The sequence below is a fragment of the Podarcis muralis genome, chromosome 10, assembly GCF_964188315.1.
Source record: "Podarcis muralis chromosome 10, rPodMur119.hap1.1, whole genome shotgun sequence".
NCBI classification, from domain to species: Eukaryota; Metazoa; Chordata; class Lepidosauria; order Squamata; family Lacertidae; genus Podarcis; species Podarcis muralis.
Genome location: NC_135664.1, coordinates 4,599,644 through 4,623,016, shown reverse-complemented (window position 1 = coordinate 4,623,016; position 23,373 = coordinate 4,599,644). Strand labels below are relative to the sequence as shown.

The window sequence follows — 23,373 nt, the reverse complement described above, 5'->3', positions numbered from 1 at the left end:
CTTTGGGTGAAAATAGGATGCCTCACCTGACACCAACATAAATGATTCTGCTAACACAAAACCACCATGGGCTGCGATCCTAGCCCCACTTATCTAAGAAGGAAGCTCCACCGAATTCAGTAAGACTTACTTCTGTGTGGACCTGCTAAGGAGTCTGCTGTTAGTCAGGGTAATGGAGATCATTTAGTTAACCACAAAGGCCAAAGGACTGAGTGAGCAAGAACTGGGATGCGGCCTGCCTGAGTTTGAGACCCTGCTCTCAGAACCAATGGAATATACCGTATTTTTTGCACCATAACACTCACTTTTTTCCTCCTAGAAAGTAAGGGGAAATGTCTGTGCGTGTTATGGAGGGAATGCCTACGGGTGGCATGCCTACGGATTTTCCTCCTCTAAAAACTATGTGCGTGTTATGGTCGGGTACGTGTTATAGAGCGAAAAATACGGTATAAGTGTGAGACTTATGCTGTCTTGTGGAAGCAATGTGGGGAACTTGTTACTCAATGTGCAGTTAGAAATTCAGTGTTTCTCCCCTAAAACGGAGAATCAGAGACAATAGGTCTGTCCGAATGTTCAGAACCACATGACGGTAATTGCATTAACATTCGTTCAAGGTTTCAGTTCACAGGGACAGTTTATGTGTATTCAACAGGTCGCTCCACTACGTGGACAGCCATGGGGAGAGGAGGGCATGGGGGTGAATATGTGTGGCCCCACTCTCCTCTATCACACAATTATTGTTATGTTCTTCTGAATGACCAAATAAGGTCTTGGGAGGAAGGGAGGGTTGGATCCCACACAGTGAAGGGCAGCATATACAGTCTTACCTGTCCTTCAAACTAACCATCCATCCTTTGTCAGGTTGAGTTGGGATTCCATTAACAACTCTCAGGTGTTTTGTTGAGGCACAAGGGATAACAGCAGCTGAAAGAATGTTCTTAGGTTACATTATATTCCACTTTAGACCTAAGACTTTGAACAGCTTATACAACTACACTTTCCCATTAAAACAAAACAACTGACAAGCATCTTTTCTCTAGACAGTCTATAAGCCGCCCTAAAATTGTTAGTGTTCTTTACCATCACAAATAGCAGTGGGAAATTGTGATGTGGTTCTTGCTGTGAATAAGAGCAGGAGGACAAACCAGGACTCAAGCACCACTTGCAGCATATATTCAGGAACTTTAATAGACTTTGACAGTAATATTAACCATGGTTTAGTGCTTAAATGGGCAAGCTGCAGAAAGCTCAAGGAAAGCAGCAAGTTCATGCAGTGCCTCTCTTTCGACATGCTCAGGAGGAGTGCAGTGGTACCTTGGTACTCAAACGGCTTGGCTCCCAAATGCTGCAAACCCAGAAGTGAGTGTTCCAGTTTGTGAATGTTTTTCAGAAGCCGATTGTCTGACACAGCTTCCGATTGAGTGCAGGAAGCTCCTGCAGCCAATTGGAAGCTGTGCCTTGGTTTTCGAACCATTTCGGGAATTGAACGGACTCCCGGAACAGATTAAGTTGGGTGTTATGAGTATGACCAATGTATGAAGTGGGCCTAAGATACACCCAGGAAATGTGAGAAAGGATGGCTAATATACCATAACAGAATTTATTTATTGGATTTATATAAGTGCTACTTACGGTCTAAACTGCCCATTGTAGGAACGGCATCATCTTCACCTACACAGACAACGCAGTATAATCAAACCATGATTATTCTTGTTAAATAAACTGATTTACAACTACAATGTATGTATGAAAACTGTAAACATGGTGAGTATGTTCTGCTTAACTTGTGGCACAGGTTCAATAATGTCGCCCACTATGAATATTTTCCCAAGAAGAACGCTTCCCAAGAAGAATAAGAACCCTAAACATTTATTTGATTTATAATCTGAAACAGCATCTCTCTTTAGGGGATGCAATAGCCTTTCAAACAGATCTATACTAGGACTTAGCCAAAATATCCCTCCCTACTTTTCCACGATGTTTATAGGCAGTTAATTTTAGTGGCTTTTCAGGGTTGATTTGGAGAAAGAACCTCAATCTAGTTACTATTCCCCCCAACCCGCCCCCACACCAGAATGATGCTATATCTAAGGCATGCTGAAGGGGGAAATGGTGGCTTCCATAATTTGTAGAATGTCGCTTGACAATATTCTCGGAAAATTTTCTGTTGGCTTCAGTTTATGCACACAATTTTAGCCAAACAAGGGCTTGCTTTCATTCCATTTTGCCAATTTCGAAGCTTATCTAGATAAATTAGTAGTAGCTCCACGTTGGTCAACTTTTCCCACCCCATTCTCACCAATATCAGCGTCTGAAGCCTTTTTTTTAATTATCACATTTATCAGCTAGAGTACAGAACTATATCTGCTCCCTCCTGACTTTTCCCCACCTCCATCAATTCTGTAGCATCATCGGCCTATCATTTATTCTGAGCACTTACATCTAGATATAGGGCAGTAGTCCCAGGGGATCTGAGGATCACTTGTATAGCACCAAGGACCATGAACATCATCATCTGGATTACGACAATAATTTTTCTTCAACTTGCTAATATCTGGCTCTTTATATATTGGTAGATGCCTATAAAGAAAAGATATGCCAGCAATGTACTTTAATAAGCTTGTATGAACACAAGTCGATTTTCTGATTATTAATGGACATTTTTGCCAAGCAATTTGTGCTCTGACGGCATTCACATTTCAGGCTTATGGGGTTTAGAAATAGTATAGGGAATTTCCCCTAAGGCATGGTGGGGGAAATTAACCAGAAAAGCTCATTTGATAAGCAGAAGGCTTCATGAGAAAGAGCAGAGCATTGTGGGAAACTGTTGAGTACTAAAACGTAGCTCTCTGTTTCCTGTTCATGTGAGGGAATGATAGAACATACAGCTTGCAGGAAACCCTGAAATCCAAGTAAAATAATGGGAAAATCAAGTCTAATCTTTTTTCCCCCGGACCTTCAAAACAACAGTTGAAGATTCTCCTTAAAATGTCTTATCTTTCCCAACACCACAATTTATTATGAAATTGCAAGCTGTGCACTGAACTTGGAATCTAATTTTATTGCAATTGCCTTTTGAAAAAAATATATTGGACCCAAAATGAATTGACACTGGTCTGTGAACTCTTGCAAAAGCACCAGAAGAAGACTTCTCACAGTGCAATAACACCACATCAGTAGATCATATAAAAGCCCCTGAAAATAATTTGGGCTTGTGATAGACTTCACTAGATTAAGTAGTCACTTTTCTTCTGAAACTATAAGAAAAACCCCTTGAATAGTGGAAGCAAAAGAGTGAGAGGGAGTCTATATAAAATGAGATGTGTTTATCCCAGTTCTACTCTCCAAACAGGGGTATAAGTGCATCTATAGGCATACCATTTTGAAAAGAAAGACAAGAATTAAGTTGAAGGCACTGTAAAAAAAAATGTTTAGTAAAAAACATGGAAGCCACTTGAACAATATGTTGCAACTTTCTCTACTGACTGAGACGGAAAATATTTTTTTCCTTTTAATTTTATACATACCTTTGTAAGTCTTGAATGTTTTTATCCCACATAGAGCAAGTTAAGCCAAAGCGGGTCTGGGCCATATTTCCCATATAATTCGTCCCATTCCCTCGATAGCAATCTACATAAAGAACAATCATTTAAAAGAAGCTACTAAAATACCAGTGTTACCGGTTTTTCTAAATATCCTGTTAATTAAATATAATCCAGTTTTTAAATTCAGCATACTGTTTAGAAGGTAATACATACAAAAGCAGGGCCAGTAAACACCGTCATAAGAGAAAGCTAATGTACATGAAGACAAGAGCTCTTTGAATCTTTTAAATAATTATGTTTAAAGATATAAATAAGTAACTCAAAAGTAAATAAGTAACTTGCTTTCAATATCTATTGCAGATGTACTGGGAATTTTTCAGTTCAAATGGTAATTTGTTGACTGTGAACTTGACAAGGTCGCCCAATGCATTAACATATGTAAAAGCTGCCAATGTATCTTTAGTTCTGCAGTTTAAAACCAGATGTTTTCAGGAGGTTATAAAATGGAACTTTAAGCTAGTCAAGGAAAAGGTCCTGGATTCTGGCAAGGATAGATAAATGCTGTAGTTACTCATCCCCATACAAGGCAAAGGACAAGCTCACAGCTGATCTCAAGTAAAAATATTCCCATCTTTGAAACGTACATTTTGGTTTATTTTAATTTGGAAAACATTTCACAACTTTGCATATGCTGTGAATAAGTTTCACATCTGCAACACTTTTGACATTGTCACTTCAAATAGTTTTGCACCATTCTGCTACACTATAGTTGTGAAGCAGAATCACAGGATGTGGAATTTTAAAAAGACAAGTGTGAGGTGCTGATTTAGTAGACTGGGCCTTTCAGACTGACCTTGAAGCCACCTGAGAAAACTGCAGAATGCAGTTCACTGGAGAGATTGCTTGTAGAATGGAAAAAAGGACACTCACAAACCTCAAAAGTAAGGTAAGTACAACACAAACCCACCATTCCCAGTACAAACCCTCCACAAGCATTTCACTCAAATTTCCTGTCTCTTTCGTTATTCTCAAATGTAATTTCTTTCTCATTAATTGATGCAGAATGGTTGAGAAAATCATGGGAGTCCACTCCCCCCTTTTCGGTGGGTGGCGTTGCGGGACGGCAGACGCTTCACTGGGGCCCCAATGAGGGAATCCTGGCATCAGAGCCCCTTCCTGATTGGTGGGCGTAAGCCTGTGCCGCCTGTCAGGAGTTTTGGTGAATGGAGATGCAGGCCTGGATGCGGATGTTGGGCCAAGGGCAGAGCCGACAGATGGGGAAGGCGTCCCTCGGGTCCGTTCCTTGCCCACACTTGGGGTTCTACCTGCTTTCTTGCCTCAATAGGGGGTAATTTTCAGCACAACACCAGATTACATTAGAGACATTTGCAAACCAAATATCCAGGTAGAGAGACAGAAATTTTTACTCTTAGTTTGTGGTGGCCTCTCTTAAAAAATATTTAATTTGTCCACAGAATGTTGAATCTGCTACTATGACTATTATGTCGTAAATGACTTAACAAAAAAAAAATTCTCATGATATTCCCAGCAGCATCCAGAACAAGGACTACTCTGAGGACAATAGTAGGTTTCTTCCACAATACTTTCGAATATTCTTATCTTCCTAGTTACCTTGCTCACTTGGTGCATCACATTTTGGTATTTGAAAGCAAAAGCCAGTGCGGGTTTTTGGGTCGGTAGTAAAACACCACGGTGCCTCAGCTCCATCTGGATTGCGGCAGTAGTTTTCTCTTAAGTCCCTATAAAAAAAATAAACATGTTAACATATGTCAGGCACAGTGCTGCTGTTTTGCATTGCTTTTTCTAATGCAACTTAGCAATAATAAAAGCTGTTTGACATCTGCGTGTCACTACGTTTCTAAAGCAGAAAGATTTGCACAAAAAACAACACAAAGTGTGCACACACTTGAGTAAAATTTGGCAACAGAAAGCAGGAGACAACAGGTACATTTATATCCAATGAATAATGGCTATAGTATTTCACATAAAGTGCAAGGGTATCAATGCACTCCATCTTTCAGCCACCGTTGCTCCAAATGTATTTTGCCTGTTACAAACTCTTTCATGTGAACTGGGATCAGAGTCATCTGAAACCTATTATAAATTCTGCTTTCAGGCTTATGCCAACAATAACCCCTCCCCTCTCAGAGTGAGTGGCTCTATCTGGTTATAGGGGCAGGGCCCCTTTGGTTTTATCACTGATTTAATTAGGAAACTGAAACCCAAGAGTATGAGAAATGTGATTAGAAATCCTATACAGGTGTTACCTTTTGAATTGGCGCCTAACCATTAGGGACTCTCTTTAAAACAAAGTATCGGTTTGTATTAAAACTGTCAACCTCTTGAAATGCAAGTGTTACTCTCCATTCTCCTGAAAACTTCACTCAAGTTCAATTGAGTCTTCAATTTCATAAGGCTTTTTTTGGCCATCTGGAATAATGATTGATAACTGTCGGTAGAATAAATGTGTGCCCAGTCTTATTAACATGAGATGTCTTCATCAGACAGCCTAACAGAAGAAAGAACTATGACTATCTCTGACATAATATTTCATTCACTGCAATTTTTAAGAAATTGTAAGGAAACAGGGAATCTTCAAAAATGCAGAATTTGTGTTGGCTGGGAGATCAGCCATGAGAGCCACAATGTTCAAGTTGAATGGAATGTATGCTCTGTGTGTTTGACTTTTCCATTGCTTAAACCTTGGGTGGGGAACCTATGGCCCTCCCCTGGACACCAACAAGCCCCAGCCAGCTTGGCCACTGGTCAGAGGTGATGAGAGTTGTAGTTCATCCTCATCTGGATGCCCAAAAGATCCCTATTCTTTGTTTACAGAGACACACATCTTCAACAGTTCTGTCTTTTGGGGGGGAAATGTGCGTTGGAAAATGTAACACCAACAGGGAAACTAAAACTAACCAGGGTAGCATAGTAGAGCTTTCCCAGTACTCCAGTATTCTTTAAAAAACAAAAATAAAGGGAGTTTTCCTAGGAAATAGGCTGAATGACAAATGTTGACTAATATTTCTAACATGCTTAATCAAAACCCTCAAGGGAGTCAATTGAGTGTTTTGTCTGAGACATGTTACAGGACCAGATCCCCCATTTCCTTCCTAGTTGGGTTAAAGAGGTTCTCAAGAAAAGATTTGTAGAGGATATTCCATATTAGTGCAGCTTTAAGTGAAATTTATGAAATTTGGCTCACTATTCTGGAAAAAGAGATACATTCAGCTCCGTGCATGCTTTTCTTTAAAGTATGTTACACATATTTGGCTGAACACTTGAAATCACATACTCTGGCTCTAACCGATTGATTGTAGCAGAACAGTTTTCAGGGTGAAAATCCTGAGGACTGCTATAAAACTTTTACATCCTTATTCTATAGTTTTAAGGCTTTAATTCTGTGGTCTGAGCATAGATGTCTAATTCTCAACTCTAACATCCAAGCACCACCAGCCCAAAGCCTGGCTTTTCAGAAGTCCCGTTGCTTTCATTTGGACTTGCTGCCAATTAAGTACCGGTATATGCAGCCAAAGGCATGTACTTCACCCTTCTACAAGTTAAGTGGGATTAAATTCCAGAGGCTCACAGAGCCAAATGGACCCACCCGCCATATTTCTAATGTCTACAGTAATTGTGACAGCTGCTCTATTAATAGCCTGGTTGATCTACATTTATTTTGATCTGTAAAGTCTTCAATGATCTGCCCAGGAAACAGCACCAAGGCAACAATAATTACCAAGGGATCATGTTGCATTTAGGGGAAGGACCACAAGTCAGCGGTGCAGCAGGGGTGTTGTAAGCAAAAGGTGCCAGTTTCAATCCTAAGGCTGGAAGAGACCCGACCTGAATCTTGGAAGAGCCATTGCCAGCCAGCAGAGACAATACTGAGCTGGCCGGAGTTGTCTGGCTCAGCATAAGGCAGCTTCCTATTCAGGTTCCTATGTGCCATTTTAAAAAGAAGAAGAAGAAGAAGAGTTTGGATTTGATATCCCGCCTTTCACTCCCTTTAAGGAGTCTCAAAGCGGCTAGCATTCTCCTTTCCCTTCCTCCCCCACGACAAACACTCTGTGAGGTGAGTGGGGCTGAGAGACTTCAGAGAAGTATGACTGGCCCAAGGTCACCCAGCAGCTGCATGTGGAGGAGCGGGGAAGTGAACCCGGTTCACCAGATTACGAGACTACCGCTCTTAACCACTACACCACACTGGCACCACAAAGCATCCCCATATCCCTCTTTTTCACCAGTGAATAGATCAGATTTCTAGCAACAGTGTACTGAGGCTGTGACTGCAAAACTGTTGCCTTACGCCTGCCATCATGACATAGCCAGGCAAGTGTGGGATTCTCTCCCGCATTTTTGTTCTACTGACGGGCAAGTGGGTAAAACAATGGGTTATGTATGAGGAGAGAAAGCTTGTCCCCTTCGAAAAAGTTTTCCATGTGAATGGTTTGTGGCTAATGAAGAAGAAGACGACAGTGAGAAAAGCTTCATGTCCCACCTCCAACTTGCAGCAGTTAAGGGAATCCTTGGCTGCCCAGCACCAAGCATATCTTTCTGCAACCGTTGTGCACAATATAGCCATTTTCACAGCACGATCCTAAGCATGTCTACTCAGAAGTAAGTCCCACTGAGTACAATGAGACTTACTTCTAGGAAAGTGTATAGAGGAATGGCACCTGGATTGCTTTACAGTGCCACTGGAACACTCACCTAGGCAATTGTCAAATTAATTTAAGCAAAGGAATATAGAAAGGAGAAGTGAAAAATGCATTTATTGGAGTCGCTCTACAAATATTATAAAATCAATTCTCATAACATTGCCAAAAGACTCTTCTGCGCACATGACAATAATTAATGCTATGCAAAATAAAAAGATCAAGTGTACATAACACACATTTTCCTACCGTCAGCTATATAGTAACATTAAAAACTTATTTAACAAAAGTGAAATATGACACATAAAAGACAGTAGGAACTTGGTTACATTCACAAAAATTATAATAGGATTTCTTTCTATTATTCCTTGCTGGTCCACCTTCAGCTCTGCAGTGCAAGGAAACAACAGTGTGTCATCACATGTCCAACCGAGACCTTCTTCCCCGCCCTCCCAAGGCAGCAAGCACTGATAGAAAATACACAAAGCAATAGCATATACCCATATTGCTGGCTGTTGCAGTGGAACTGTGGGAGTCCTCTCAAGAGCTCCCTGGGTAAGATCACACAGGAGTCAGAGTTCTATGAGCTATCACAGTCTATCTCCATCATCACCATGACTCCATGGGCACTGGCATGCAGCGCAGAAAGCCCACATTGCAGCAGTCAACATGAGGGGGTTGATATCATGCATGTACAACTGTGCTGTACTTAGCTAGCACCACCACATATCAGGTTCACCACAATAAAAAATAACCCTTTAGTAAGCACCATGCTGGAGCCTATCCATCTTGCTAGCAAAACTTGGAATACAATTATCCCATATGTAAGCACACTTTCACCACCGCGCCACAAAAAATTCATTGGAACTTGAAGTCCACATTAGAAGAGCCTGTTGGATCAGGCCAATGGCCCCTCTAGCCCAGCATCCTGTTCCCACAATGGCCAACCAGATGCTTCTAGGAAACCCGCAATCAGGACCTGGGCAGAAGAGCATTCTCTCTCCTCTGAGGTTTCCAGCAGCTAGTATTCAGAAGTATTATTGCCTCTGACTGTGGAGGCAGAGCGTAGCCGGTGCTTATTGCATGCAAGAGAATCAAACAAGCTGTAGCAACCGTGGCATCTCAGCCTAGTACCAAAGCAGCATGGAATGAAAATGGCAGAGCCACAGTGACTTGCTTCCAGTCAAACAGCACCAGTTGCATCGCAGCTGATACTCTAAGTTGCAACTGAGTGCAGGCAGCATTTCCCACTCCCAACCATCACCCTTGATGAATGACATGGGACTTTTATTTGCAAGAATGCTTCCGAGTAGATGAAATTTCTAGTAAAAAAGGAAGGAAAGAATAAAAGACAGTTGGTCACAGTGTGGGGTCTTTCTGGGACAAATCCATTTCAACTGATTCCAGCTAGGCAAGCTGCAAAATTACTTCAAACTGTTTTTCTATCCCAGTGCACAGCTAGATGGCGGCACCTATCAAATTCTGATGAATACTGTATTCCGAAAGATATTGAAATATGTCCCTTACAACAGCTCCCATTCATGTAACATTAACCAACAATCCTGGATTATTAGAACACCATTAGCCTAATAAGGATGGTTCTCCAGCATCTATATATGCTTCATTGCACTAGTCTTGCTAGTGCCAATAAGTTCTTTCTCAGCTGGAAAATGGAAGCTGAGCTGCAAAAGTAGGTTTCTGAATGGTGCATGAACATGGTGTTCCAAGGGAGAAACCATGTGGGTGTTGCACAGCACTTAGACCGTGCCATTCACATCACAGGGTCAGCAAATGTCTCAGAAGTGTGCAGGTGGCACAAAGGAGGGGTGCTTCATTCTGCATGCATCCTGGAAAAGAAACAGCAGCAAGGGGAAGCAAAATAACTTTTTGCTGAGTGCTCTTGGTCACAGTTCCCCAAACATTCAGAGTCACTATGTAAAAAGAGCTGCTTCAACAAGAAATATGTATTTTTAATATTGAGAGTACTAGAAGCAGGGCCAGCCCAAGACATTTTGGCACCTGGGGTGCTCCCCTGCCCACCAGGGAAGGAGGAGGGAGGCAGAGAAGAGCTCTATCAGGCAGTGGGTGGAGAAAGATTGGCATCAAGATCTGCTGCCCCACTGGATCTTGCCATCTGAGGTGGTTGCCTCACCTGGCCTCATTTGTGGGCCATCATCTTTCCATCCTAGAAAGGCCTCCCGAACCCTTTTCCTCAGATTCCCTTACAGTCTGGAACCACCACTGAGTCAGCCTTCCAATTCTAGCAGAAAGGCACTCTTGGAAGCAAAACCAAGCACTATGCGCCTCTGTCTGCACTTGTGTGCATTCACTACCCAATCCTTTTGTTGTCGATGCCAAAGCTGGTCCTTCAAGAAGGGGGCTAAGGGGGAAGAAACTATATGTTATCCTGCATATTTTCAGACATTAAAGTCTACACTAGCATGAATATAAAACCGAGCATTTCCGGATGGAAAGATCTGAATTTTTAGTAATTTTTAGTAAGAGTAAAGCACTGGTAACAACAAACATACTGGACACCCATTCACCCTGCATTGAAAAACAAGCACACTCTCACAAAACCGTAGCATATTATCAAGTCAGGATAACTTACCCTCAAACAAGATTCTTGTCATCAAGCTGCTACTGTGGCGAAGGTTTCTGACATGGACAGGTGACTGAAGCCTTTCATAGGACACAGCCAGCCAATTTAAGAGCTGAAGAATGAGCAGCTACAAGGGATCATGGTTCCACACAATCAGAGCTTCTATAAGCAGCAGGAATCCTAATTAGGAGGGGAAGAATTGATGCTGGGGCTTGCATCATTTCAACTAGTTCACCTGTAGATGTATTAGATTCCCTAGAAGGGAGAAGGGAACTTTCAGACAACTAGGAAATGGGGGGGTGTTGTGGGGGGAACAGTGGCTTCTTAAAAATATCAGAGAGTTGAGAAGGTAGGAAGTTTTAGTGTTCAAGGTAAGATAAAGCCATGTTGCAGAAAAAACCCTGAGTGACAGTTTAACACCTCTCCCAACTAGTCCCAAAACCTGTGACCAATTCACTTTTTCACCATCTTTCTTACTGGAAATGTTGGTGTGCCTCCACCACACCAGTATACATAGTCCATGTGCACACACATAAAACCACCACACTACAGTTTGCCAGGTACACAGTGAGAAGCTGGTAGTAGACACCATCAGGCACTATGAATACACCACAACTTATGCGCCAGTTTTGCAGGCCAGAAAAAAGGCTCTGAAGATTCCCACATTGGATTGTTCATGGATCCATGAAATGAGTCCACCAAACATGGAGCAGTTATATAAATCAGATTCAGGTGAGTTGTCCCAAAAGCAACACTTCAGAAACATAGCTACGATTCCTAGATAGTGTTTGACATGACAGTAAAGTATGTTTTATATCACACTCTACAAGTCACATGAGTATTTATTGGGTTGAAGGTTAATAATGAATCTGCAAGTCATAATCACTGCCATTAAAATGGTGACACCCATGAGGCCCTACTCACTTGCATTTATAGTTCTGCGATGTGAAGTTGTGTTGATGAGGAGTCTGAGAGTCCCAAGGCTGACATTCAATGCCACTCCATGTGGTGCTTATAGTTCCACGGTACCCGTCTCCTTGACCTCTGATGCATTCTCTCGTCTCAGCTGCTGCTGAAGAGCTGTCCACAACATTCTGAGCTAGAAAGATAGACATGGCTGTTGCTTTCCTTCCTGCAAGTCAACCTCATGTAAGGGGAATGTTCTACAGTTCATCCTTTGATTCCTGCAGACCACTTAAAAGATACATTGGGTCCTAGGAAACAAGGCAACCCCTCACAGGGCTGCAATCTTATGCATATTTATGTGGGAGAGCTGGAGCATAAAGAAGGCTGATGACCAAAGAATTGATGCTTTTGAATTATGGTGCTGGAGGAGACTCTTGAGAGTCCCATGGACTGCAAGAAGATCAAACCTATCAATTATTAAGGAAATCAGCCCTGAGTGCTCACTGGAAGGACAGATCCTGAAGCTGAGGCTCCAATGCTCTGGCCACCTCATGAGAAGAGAAGACTCCCTGGAAAAGACCTTGATGTTGGGAAAGATTGAGGGCACAAGGAGAAGGGGACGGCAGAGGACGAGATGGTTGGATAGTGTTCTCGAAGCTACCAGCATGAGTTTGACTAAACTGCGGGAGGCAGTGGAAGACAGGAGTGCCTGGTGTGCTCTGGTCCATGGGGTCACGATGAGTCGTACACGACTAAACAACTAAACAACAAGTCCAACTGAACATTGTGAGACTTACTCTGAATAGGGATGGGAAAATATTGCACATTTCTCATTTTTCAGATCTTAAGTTCAGTTCTCCACCTTTCCTCATCAATTTGTGATTTTTTAAAAAGAAAGTGTCCATGAAAACTCAGTAACATTTTAGTACAATTTTCTTCCAATTTGAAAAATCAGCAAGGCAATCTCCCCCAATATAACGCACCTGTGTAAGCTATTTTCACTAATACATGCATTTATATGCACAACCATTTTTGCATACATTACTTGGCTGGATAACTACAACTTGGAGAAGTGTGAATTTAGATGGAGGTTAGTTCACACAGGACTCCACAGAAATTAAATTCCTCAAGCATTATGAATCTTAGCTAATAGCTACTTCCACATTAGGCTAGCACTGAATTCCAAAGAACTGAATGCCATCAGTTCAAATGTCGAATTGCTTTGCATGAGAAAGACTTTTATCTGCTGTGATTCTGTGACTGTTTTAAGATTTTGTTCTGCAACGCAGTAATGGATTTCATTTCCGAGGTTTTTCCTATTAATACAGTGGTACCTTGGTTTACGATCATAATCCGTTCTGGAAGTCTGTTCTTAAACCAAAGTGTTCTTAAACCAAAGCGTGCTTTCCCACAGCAGTGGGGACTCAATTTACAAATGGAACACACTCAACAGGAAGCAAAACATGTTCTTATTCCAAGGCAATGTTCACAAACCAAAAAACCTACTTCCGGGTTTGCAGCATTCTTAATCCAAGTTGTTCATAAACGAAGCTGTTCTTAAACCAAGGTACCACTGTACTTCTGTTTGGACATAAGCAGGAACACCACTAAACACCAGGTTTCTGCCTGCTAGATTGCAGTTTCCCAGAATGCAATTCACAGTGCCTTTCTCTCCCTGTGCCTGTGCAACAGCATGCTTCCCTAAGAGCAGAATACTAGGAATCCTTGTAAAGGCTCTGTGTTTATGCACCCTGGCCTGAATTACCCATAGCTCAAACTTTATAAAGTCAATAAGATTTTGTGGGTTCACATCTGCTTGCACAATTAGGGTCTACTGTCTAACGTGGAATATAGATTAGTTTTTAAATGTAAAGTCTGCTGGTAAATACAAAGGTAATTCTTCAAGAGGCATCTTTTGTTGTTGTAACCCCAGTCATATAAACATGTACAAGACGAAATCTATTATAAACCCATCTAACTACTTAAATCCCTGGTTCCACTTCAGTCAAAAGAGTATTTGTGCATGGAAAATTAAACACACAAATCAGTGTTTTGGCATCCTAGATTTGTTCTATGTAGATCACGCACAATTATGGATTAATGCAAAAGTATCTGATTTTTAAAATGAATACATTCCTACATTTAATATTCTAATGGCTTTATTAAGCTAATATTTGTGCACTTTAAAGAGTAGCTGTGCTTCTGTAAATCTGATATCAAATTCTCCCTAGAGTAATATGTTTGGAAAGCCAACAAGTTTCTCTGTCTCAAGACCTTTTGCAGATGTCTCTGCAAGCTGCACTCAGTCTGGCGTGGACTGTTTTGAACAGAATTCTGGAAAATGGTAGCTGCTCAAATGAGTCACTCAGGCAGGCAGGCACAAGGCTTATTTTTACTACTTACAAATTTGTGATAATTGGAAATGTTTATGGAATTGAGGCCGCATCAGGAACATAATTAGAGATATAAGGGATTGAATTTGTGACCTTATTCATGCAAAGTAAAACATGGGAAGTGAGTGCAAAGCATGTGCTGTACCACTAAGCTAATGGATTCTCTAACATTATTTATTCCTGACTTCTCTAGAATACTAATGGTCATCACTGAGAGTATACCATTTGCAAAAGCAAATTTGCCTTTAACAGAAGTGTATGACAATCTGTGATGTTTTTGCAGCAAAGTGATTAGTTACATCACATATTGTGTATTTTTGTAGGAATGTTAGGAAGGAGCTGTAACACAGAATGAATACTTCAGAAAAACCAAACGTTACTGCAGAGAAAAATACCAAACTACTCCTTAAGGAAACTGCAATAATGCAATTCAAGGACATTCAAACTCCTACTGGGGTATCAATATTGTGCAGCAGTTGTACATTTCCATTGCACTCTTTTTTATGATCACATTGGTTCAGAGTCATTTCCTGACAAAGTGGTTCAGAGTCATTTCCTGAAGTGAGCCACTTGTAAAAAAATGCCCTGTTACCTACAGCTTGTGAATTGCAAATTCATGCAGGAACAGAAAAGACAGAATAATTCCCCTTAAGATTCTTAGGATTCCACAAGTAAATCAGTATATTTTAAAATGGCAAAGATCTTCTACTGGTTGTACACGATTCCTATCTTACATTTCCAGTGCTTTTTTCTGTGGGTACGCAAATGTATGCATACCCCTAAACATTTTGTGAATCTAAGTTTGGCCTCCTTGAGGGACAGTATTTCAGTATGAGTAAGAAAATGAGAGCACCCCTGAAGGGGGAAAAAGCACTGTATATATCTCTCTACACTATTTCTGCACTCTGGCGAACGAGTGCACACCTGCACCCAAGGTAAAACAGGACAAAGGAAGCCTGCCCCAAGCATGCAGGTCATCTCCCCAGGGAAGCCCACCTGGTGTCAACTTTGTTAACGTTCCAGCACCACGAAGACATTTTTGTTTCCCCAGGGATTCAGGCAGCACCAGTGATTGGATGTTTTTATCCTCACTGTGTTTATCTGTTTGTATTATTGTATTTTTACTCTCATTTTAAATCACTTTGGAACTTTTTGTTGTGAGCAGCAATATATAAAGTTAATAAACCTAAACCTGTCGTCCAAACTATTTAACTATAATACTAGAAAACTGGTTTTCTTATATGAGATTCATGAGCAAATAGATTATGACTCCAAGAAAAGGTAAAATGCTCTTTAGCATTTTCAGGCTCACGGAAGAGAGGAGCAGCCTCAAAATGTTTGGAACATGCCAAGTCTAGGCAAGATCGGGTCTTTGATCAGTTGAGTTTGGACGTCAAACATCCAGGTAGCATGAAGTCCAGATGGCAATAAATGCACCAGATGTTTGTATTCTCAGGAGAGATTTTTCAGCACTGTTTAGTATGCTAATTGCTAACATAAAAGTAAAAACTGCTAGACAGTCACTTCTGAGATATTATTTGTTACCTTAAATAGCAAGGTCTCATACATATTGCATTGCTTAAGTGGATTGCAGGGAAAGATAAAGGATTTGCTAGATGTATGCTGAAGCGGATCTCTTATCTTTTCCCACACCAATAAGAACTCTGACCTCAGGAGACCTGCAGCAGCATTGATCTAATATAGTTGTTTTTAAGCTGGGTTTTCCAGAACTCTGGGGCAACACAGGAGCTTCAGAGTGTGCTTAGAGGGAAGATAGATATTGTCTACCACTACAACCTTCAGTACAATGCTTCAGAAGATGCTTGGGCATTTTCTAGGTCCCATCTGTACATGCACCTTTGCTTGTGCCCAGGCAAAGTCTGTCTCATAAATTCTGAGCTGTTACCCTTAAAATCTGCTTTCAAGACTAATTGTATTATTAGGCCTGCAGCTTCCAGGGAAATTTATGCATGTGGAGAGGGATTGATGGAGCCTGTGTGATCTGAGGGCAAGGCCAGAAATGTAGCACCCACGCCCCAGAAATTGCATGAGGAGTCTTTTACACATGAAAGGTACAAAGAGGACTGGGGAGAGCATATTAGGCAAGAGAACAGGGGAACGACCAAACCATGCAGGGGATCCTTGTTATAAGCAACAGGACTGAAGCCTACAGAAAATATAAGAGGGTTGCCAAGCAGTGAAGAGACAATCTCAGATAGGTTATTAGCCTAGATTAAGGAAAGGGGAAAGTCACAATAAACATTTGCATTAAACTCACCACACGTTTTAATTGTGCAAAACTCCCAGGGGGTGTTTGGGTCAAGAGTGTAGCACCACGGCCTCGGCTTATTATCTGGATTGCGGCAGTAATTATCATCAAGGCCTTTGTCAGGATATCTGCAAAGCACACGGACAAGCACGTCAACCAAGTCAGCCTGGCAACGCTACACAGGCACACGAGATGCAGCCCAAATGACCTCCAGCCCCGATAGGGTTCTGAGGCAGTTGGGGCAAACAGGAATCCTAACATGTGGGGTGCCAAATACCTACAGATGTGGGAGGAGGAGTTGCCATCAAAAAGCAGTCAGCAGCTGTAATATCTGGAGGAGAACAGTTCTGATATGCTGCGGGGCATCCAACAGGGTCACTCTGCTAATTGGGCAACCTCCCATTAGTGTCTGGCTTGACACGATACCTTTACTCCCTATCTTCAAATGGCCCAATTAAATGTGGACAATATAAACACTTCCTGGCACGCCAGACTCATTAAGGAAATGGGTTCAACAGTCCTGGGTTCAAACTGGAAGCTATTTTCAATAAACTTTGTGCTAATGATAGCTCTATTTTTAGAAGTCTGCTTATTCTGAGGCCATGCCCTCATTTCCAGCACTGCAAGGAGGAAAAATGCAGTTTTCCTCTGCCCTCCTTTATCTTGTCAATATTTTTTCCTCCTTTTAATTATTTCCATACCCTTTGTGCTGGAATTACTGAAAGAAGTAATGGGGGGAATTGAGACAACTGTCAGTTTCTTGAATGAATAGCATTTGCTTATTCTTTTAAAAATAATTGTTTATATTACATTTATTATACATGGTATGTATAATAAAGTAAAAATGTTTATGTTTATGAAAGTAAAGTTCTTTTGAATATTAAAAGTCTGGACATTGTATTGTCTTTACAAAGAAGCTGTCAACCACCTGGAAGAGTTATTTAGCTTCCTAGCTGTAAGCTACTCTGCTACTTTTCATATCATCAAAATTTATTTTGATGCTTACTTGATACTTGGACTCAGCCTCTGAGTAAATCTAGACAAGGTCTAGCTGTAACAGAGTAGCAGCTTTCTAAAAAGTAGTAAAATTTCTTCTCTCTTTTCTCTCTCTCCTTCTGACTCTCTCTCTCTCTCTCTCTCTCTCTCTCTCTGTCTCTCTCTCTCTCTCTCCAATTACATTTAACGCTCTCCATCAGTGCTTGTTATTTCTGGATTCCAGGCAATTGTGATTAACAATAGATAGAAAGGCTCTTCCCAGGCATTTCTCAGCTTTAATGGGTCATTAATTTCATGCTTCCCCCTTACTTTACAACTTAACCTGCTATTTAGGTGGCCACTGTAATAAGTTAGTAATGCAAGTATAATTGACACTTCCATTTAGTGACTGAAATTTAAAACGTATGCTGTTAATCAAGGCCAAGCTGCATATCCCAAGCTCTGGACCTCCAGGGGAAACATTTAAAGGCAATTGCTCTATCATCTACGTGAATTATTTTATTAGACTACACAGCGTGTGCTTTTGTTTACATTCTCTGGAGTTGCCATTTCAGAGAAGAATTGCAGACAGAACTAAAAACATTGGTCTTGGTCAATCAAAGAACATCATGTACTGATGAAAACTCTACCACTATAACGCCAAATATCTGCAGAAATGAATCTAGGTTGCATCCAACTAAGACATACCCAGAGCTGAAATAAGGAAGTTATATTCAAAGTACTGACAATGCCATAGCAAGAGTTAAGACTGGGCATGTTTTTGGTGGGCTGGGGGCAAAAAGTCAAAGAAAACCCTGAGATTTTAAATAGGCAGCTGCAGTCTCCCAGTTTCACATACTCAAGTTCCTGTTGGCTTTTGTTTTTGTTGTTTTAATAAGAGATTATGCAAAAGATATTCCAGAAGGACAACAGAATCTTATCTACTCATTACTTTGCAGAGTTTTGATTTTTTAAAACGGGGGTCCCTAATTTCATCATATTGGCATTTTGCTATTTATAGCAACTCTATAGGATCCTGTGCTGTATGTCAATTGTTTACAATTAAGTTGTAGTGGCCTAGAGCTACAAAACAATAACATGTGGTTGATCTGCTGCAATACTGTGTCTTCCCACAACACACACTCAAGCGGGTGAGTTGGGGTTCCCCAATACTGTTAAAAAGCAATGGCACAATTACTTCTAAGCCTGATTTCTCCAGACCCGCTGGCTGTTGGCACAGCCTTTCTAGTCAGCTCCCACTTTCAGCTTTCTTTTGCTGGTGCTGTACAGAAATTTGTATCAATACTGTACAAGCAGCAGTGTGCTGCCTGAATGGGAGTCCTCAGGTCTGACTGGGGGTTACATACACTCATGTAGGCCTTCAATCCTGGTGACTCCATCAATGCACTTGGAGTTCCCACCTGCAATGCACAAGCCAGGTGGGCTGACAGAGACATTTTCCAAGGGCTGCAATGCTCTCAAATGCCTGCTTTCCAAACCTTTCCCTGTGAATTTTGCTCTCAGTCTGATAAAATCAATACGCCAACATAATATCCAATCTTTCGGGTGTGTAGTATAGCAATGAAACTCCCCTATTAGTCTTCTCATCACTTGACCATGGCATCCTTCTGGACCATCTAGGTGGGTTGGGAGCTGGGGGCACTGTGATGCAGTGGTTTGGCTCCTTCCTCCTGGTCCATCTCCAGAAAGTGGGGGGGGGATGAGTGTTCAGACCCCTGTGCACTCACTTGTGGGGTTCCTCAGGGCTCTGTCCTCTCCCCCATGTTTTTCAACATCTATATGAAGCCGCTGGGAGAGACCATCAGAGGGTTTGGGTAACTAATACCCAACTAACCCAGAATACGGAAGCTAGACAGGTGACTGGGAGCAGCCACTGGGACCACATAATACTGGACCTGAAAGACCTACATTGGGTCCCAACACATTTCAAGCAAAATTCAAATGTTGGTGCTGACCTTTAAAATCCTAAACAACCTCAACCCTGTATACCTGAAGGAATGAGAAGCTTAGATCCCCATAACCTAAAGGTAAAGGACCCCTGACAATTAAGTCCAGTAGTGAACGACTCTGGGGTTGCTGTGCTCATCTTGCTTTACTGGCCGAGGGAGCCGACATTTGTCCACACACAGTTTTTTCGGGTCATGTGGCCAGCATGACTAAGCCTCTTCTGGCGAAACCAAAGCAGTGCATGGAGATGCCGTTGACCTTCCCACCAGAGCGGTACCAATTTATCTACTTGCACTTTGATGTGCTTCCAAACTGCTAGGTTATCACCTGATAAAAAAACATCATGGACAGGACCCCAAATTTAGGACTATCACAAAGAACAAACACACAAGGCTGGCCCAGGCCAAGTGTCCTTCCTCTCTCCTGCCACAAGGGAAATGTGTTATGTGATATTATCATGTTGCACACTTCCTTGTGGCCACCTGTTTATTAATTTAATAAATATATATGCTGCTTTTCAAGAAAGATCTGTCCCAAAGTGGTTTACAAGCCACATATAAAATAAAATTCAAACATCACAAAAACATCATAACATTTCAAAATCTTACAAAAGTCAAGAGAACTGAGCCTAATCCAGCCTTTCTCAACCTGTGAGTCCCCAGATGTTATTGAACTACAACTCCCATCACCCCTAGCTAGCAAGGCCAGAGCTCAGGGATGATGGGAGTTGTAGTCCAACAACATCTGGGGACCCACAGGTTGAGAACCGCTGTGATCCAATGTGATATACAAATTTTCATAATCAGCTAAAAATGGGGGACCTCTGCAACTCAGATCAAGTTACCGTATAAGGCGACTTTTTAACCCCGGAAAAGAGGTTAAAAAATCGGGGGTCGCCTTATACGCCGGGTATGGGTGGCGCGGAGTGGAGCCCACCCCCGCTACTGCTGTGGCGGCTCCGAAGCAGCGGGCGGTGGGCTCAGCTCCGCGCCAGGCGGCTTTCTCCCGGCATGGAGCTGCCCAGCGTATTAGGCAACTGGCTTATAAAACAAAGCCCCCAATTGCAGCTGCTAATATGGGGGGTCATCTAATACGCCCACTCACCTAATACACCAGCATCTATGGTAGCTGCTAATGACAGTGGTAAAGAAGTAGGACTTTTCACAGTGACGCACAGCAGCAGAATCGAAAGCCCACCATGTAAACACATCACATTATGCATTTCCATTAAGACATGTTATTTACACCATCCCCTACAACTAGCAAACAATTTCTGCCTGATTCAGGAATCAGGCATGAGATAAAACGTGGAGCCGGTTGCAGGCCACCGTTCCTGTAGTTAATGAACAAGTGTTCCAATACTGTTAGCAACTGGTTTCCAAGTAGATTACTGTGAAAAAAATATCACTTGTTATGCAAGTGGAGCGCAAAATGAGTTAATGACCATTCCAAGGTCACAAAGAATGTCTATGGAAGGAGGACATGGAACCGAATACCGATTCCCTTATTTCCAGCTGTATGATCACACAGCTCATTGCAATGGAAGCAAGAACAATGTTCGTATATGCAAGCTGGTTAAAAGTAATTGTTATGATTAAAAGTCAATTCCAACGTGAGCTACAGTTTATGAAATCCTATCTACCGGACTCCAGTTAAAAGACAGCAGAATTAAGTAGCCTGTAGATAAGTCAACCATTTTCCTACTCATATTTAATTACTGCCCCCCAATGAGGCCAAAGTTAGATTCACAAAATGTTTAGGAGTATGCGTCCCCCTGCTTCCCCCCAATAAAAAAATGCACTGTGTACAGGCGTTGGGACGCAGGTGGCGCTGTGGGTTAAACCACAGAGCCTAGGACTTGCCGATCAGAAGGTCGGCGGTTCGAATCCTCGTGACGGGGTGAGCTCCTGTTGTTCGGTCCCAGGTCCTGCCAACCTAGCAGTTTGAAAGCACGTCAAAGTGCAAGTAGATTAATAGGTACCGCTCTGGCGGGAAGGTAAACGGCATTTCTGTGCGCTGCTCTGGTTCGCCAGAAGCGGCTTAGTCATGCTGGCTACATGACCCGGAAGCTGTACGCCGGCTCCCTCGGCCAATAAAGAGAGATGAGCGCCGCAACCCCAGAGTCGGTCAAGACTGGACCCAATGGTCAGGGGTCCCTTTACCGTTACTAGATAAGTCAACTCTTCCCCATATACTGTATTTAAACACTACTTTACCACTTTAACAGCCATAGAAGATCCTGGCAACTATACTTTGCTAAGGATGCTGACTTCACAGAGCTACAACTCCCAGGATTCTCCATGTCTGTGAAAGCGGAATAATAGCGCTTCAAATGTATGATGTGGGTGTGACCTCAACGTTCAACGGCAAAGAATTAAGTTAACTTATGCAATTCATATCAATGCAAATATATATATCCTACACCATAGGACATATCTACACTGCAAATTAAAGTTTGATGTATACCAATTTAACTGCCATGGCTTTAACAGAATATTATTCACCTATTATTATTATTATTATTATTATTATTATTATTATTATTATATGTATTTTTTCCATTAAGGATTCTAAGTTCCCCTCACAGATCTACTGTTCCAAGTGTTTACTGAAGAGAAAGAATAGCTCTTAAACTAGTTTACATCTACAGTGTAGATACCACCCAGACCATTCTGCATGGCCTAAATTACTCTATCAGCTCCTTTCGAAGGACTCTAAAGTACAGATCACACTGTATGCTTGGATAGCAGCCTATAAGAACAAAACCTTTTTAGTCTTCAGTGTTCTTGCATTGGCTCAGATTCACGTTTTTGGCATGAAGTGCGGTAAATACTGCAACAACTTAAGTAACTGTCCAAAACCAAAACTCACAGTAATGAACATTGCCTTCAGCCAATGTTTTTTTGTCTGTGGGGTGGGGGGATGGAAGATAAATATTAGATCACTATCAAATATTAGCAAAACAAAAACAAAACATTTATAGCTTTAATAGGCAAAGGATCAAAAATCTGAGAAGCTTAAAGGTTAAGTATTCTGGTAGAGATTTATGGAGGACAGTAAAGATTAAGCTCATAAATATTTTCAATTATTTAAGTCACTTTGATAACAAGCTATTTAAAGTTGGTTGGGGTTTTTTTTAGAGATATCTGTACCTGTGTGTGCATGGTCTCTCTTCTTTCACTCTCTCGTTCATTAAAACCTAGTTATGCTATTAAGATTACCTCATGCTTTTAATTAGAAGCTTTTATGAGCAAACATAAAAGTGAGTTACTGCTAGTACTCAATCAATATGAAGTTTAACAATTTCCAATGCTGTGTATGGTTGTAGTCCAAAGTTCATTAAAATTAATGAGGATTGTACATGATTCAATACATTATTAATATGTTAAACAATTAACATTCAAATGAATGGAACACCACTGGCATTGGTTTGGCCTTGACACATGAATACTCATGGAATGGGTGATAGCTCCAACATCTACTCAAGTTGCAGGTAGCAATATTCCTACAGACAGTCTACTTTTCAAAAGTAAGCAATGAAAAAGTATGTCTGCTATAGAGGATTCACATACCCGGATAAAACTTTTTTCTGTGCCTAAATAAAAGTGCTGGCTTTCCATTCAAAGTACTGGTTTTGACCTTTAAAGACTCATAATTTGGGGACAGCAGACCTATAGGATTGCCTAGATTCACATCCTATAAGACCTTTCACAACAACCCTTCTCAGGTGTCCCCATCATCTGGGCCTTTTTAGTGGTGGTGCTCCAGTTATGGAATGCTGTCCCCAGAGAGACTCACTTTATGCATACATTGTTATCATTCTGATGCCATTCTGAGGCATTCTTATTTTCTCACGCCCTTTCATTTCAGTTAGTTTCTTCTCTGCTGAAGGTTTTCATGCCATCCTTAGATTCTGCTATGTCTCCTTTCTCTGTGCTCTACATTTTTTGTTTCCTTATTTTTAAGCTACCCTAGGAACTCATTGGAAGGACAAGACAAACATCATTCTAGTTACTAATAAAATGCATGAATGAAG

At 41.4% G+C, this 23,373-nt stretch overlaps 1 protein-coding gene across 5 annotated transcripts in view; it reads right to left on the bottom strand.

The window, feature by feature from the left end:
- The window catches only part of HGF (hepatocyte growth factor), a 58,157-nt gene that overhangs the window by 13,193 nt on the left and 21,591 nt on the right, over window positions 1-23,373 (bottom strand). For all 5 annotated transcript variants that reach the window (XM_028746063.2, XM_028746061.2, XM_028746062.2 and 2 more), the window contains exons 7-13: window positions 16,404-16,522; window positions 11,751-11,925; window positions 5,178-5,305; window positions 3,528-3,630; window positions 2,441-2,580; window positions 1,633-1,671; window positions 828-924 (exon numbers count right to left, since the gene is read on the bottom strand). In XM_028746063.2, the coding sequence (XP_028601896.2) occupies window positions 828-924; window positions 1,633-1,671; window positions 2,441-2,580; window positions 3,528-3,630; window positions 5,178-5,305; window positions 11,751-11,925; window positions 16,404-16,522 (801 nt within the window). The remainder of the gene's footprint in view (window positions 1-827; window positions 925-1,632; window positions 1,672-2,440; window positions 2,581-3,527; window positions 3,631-5,177; window positions 5,306-11,750; window positions 11,926-16,403; window positions 16,523-23,373) is intronic.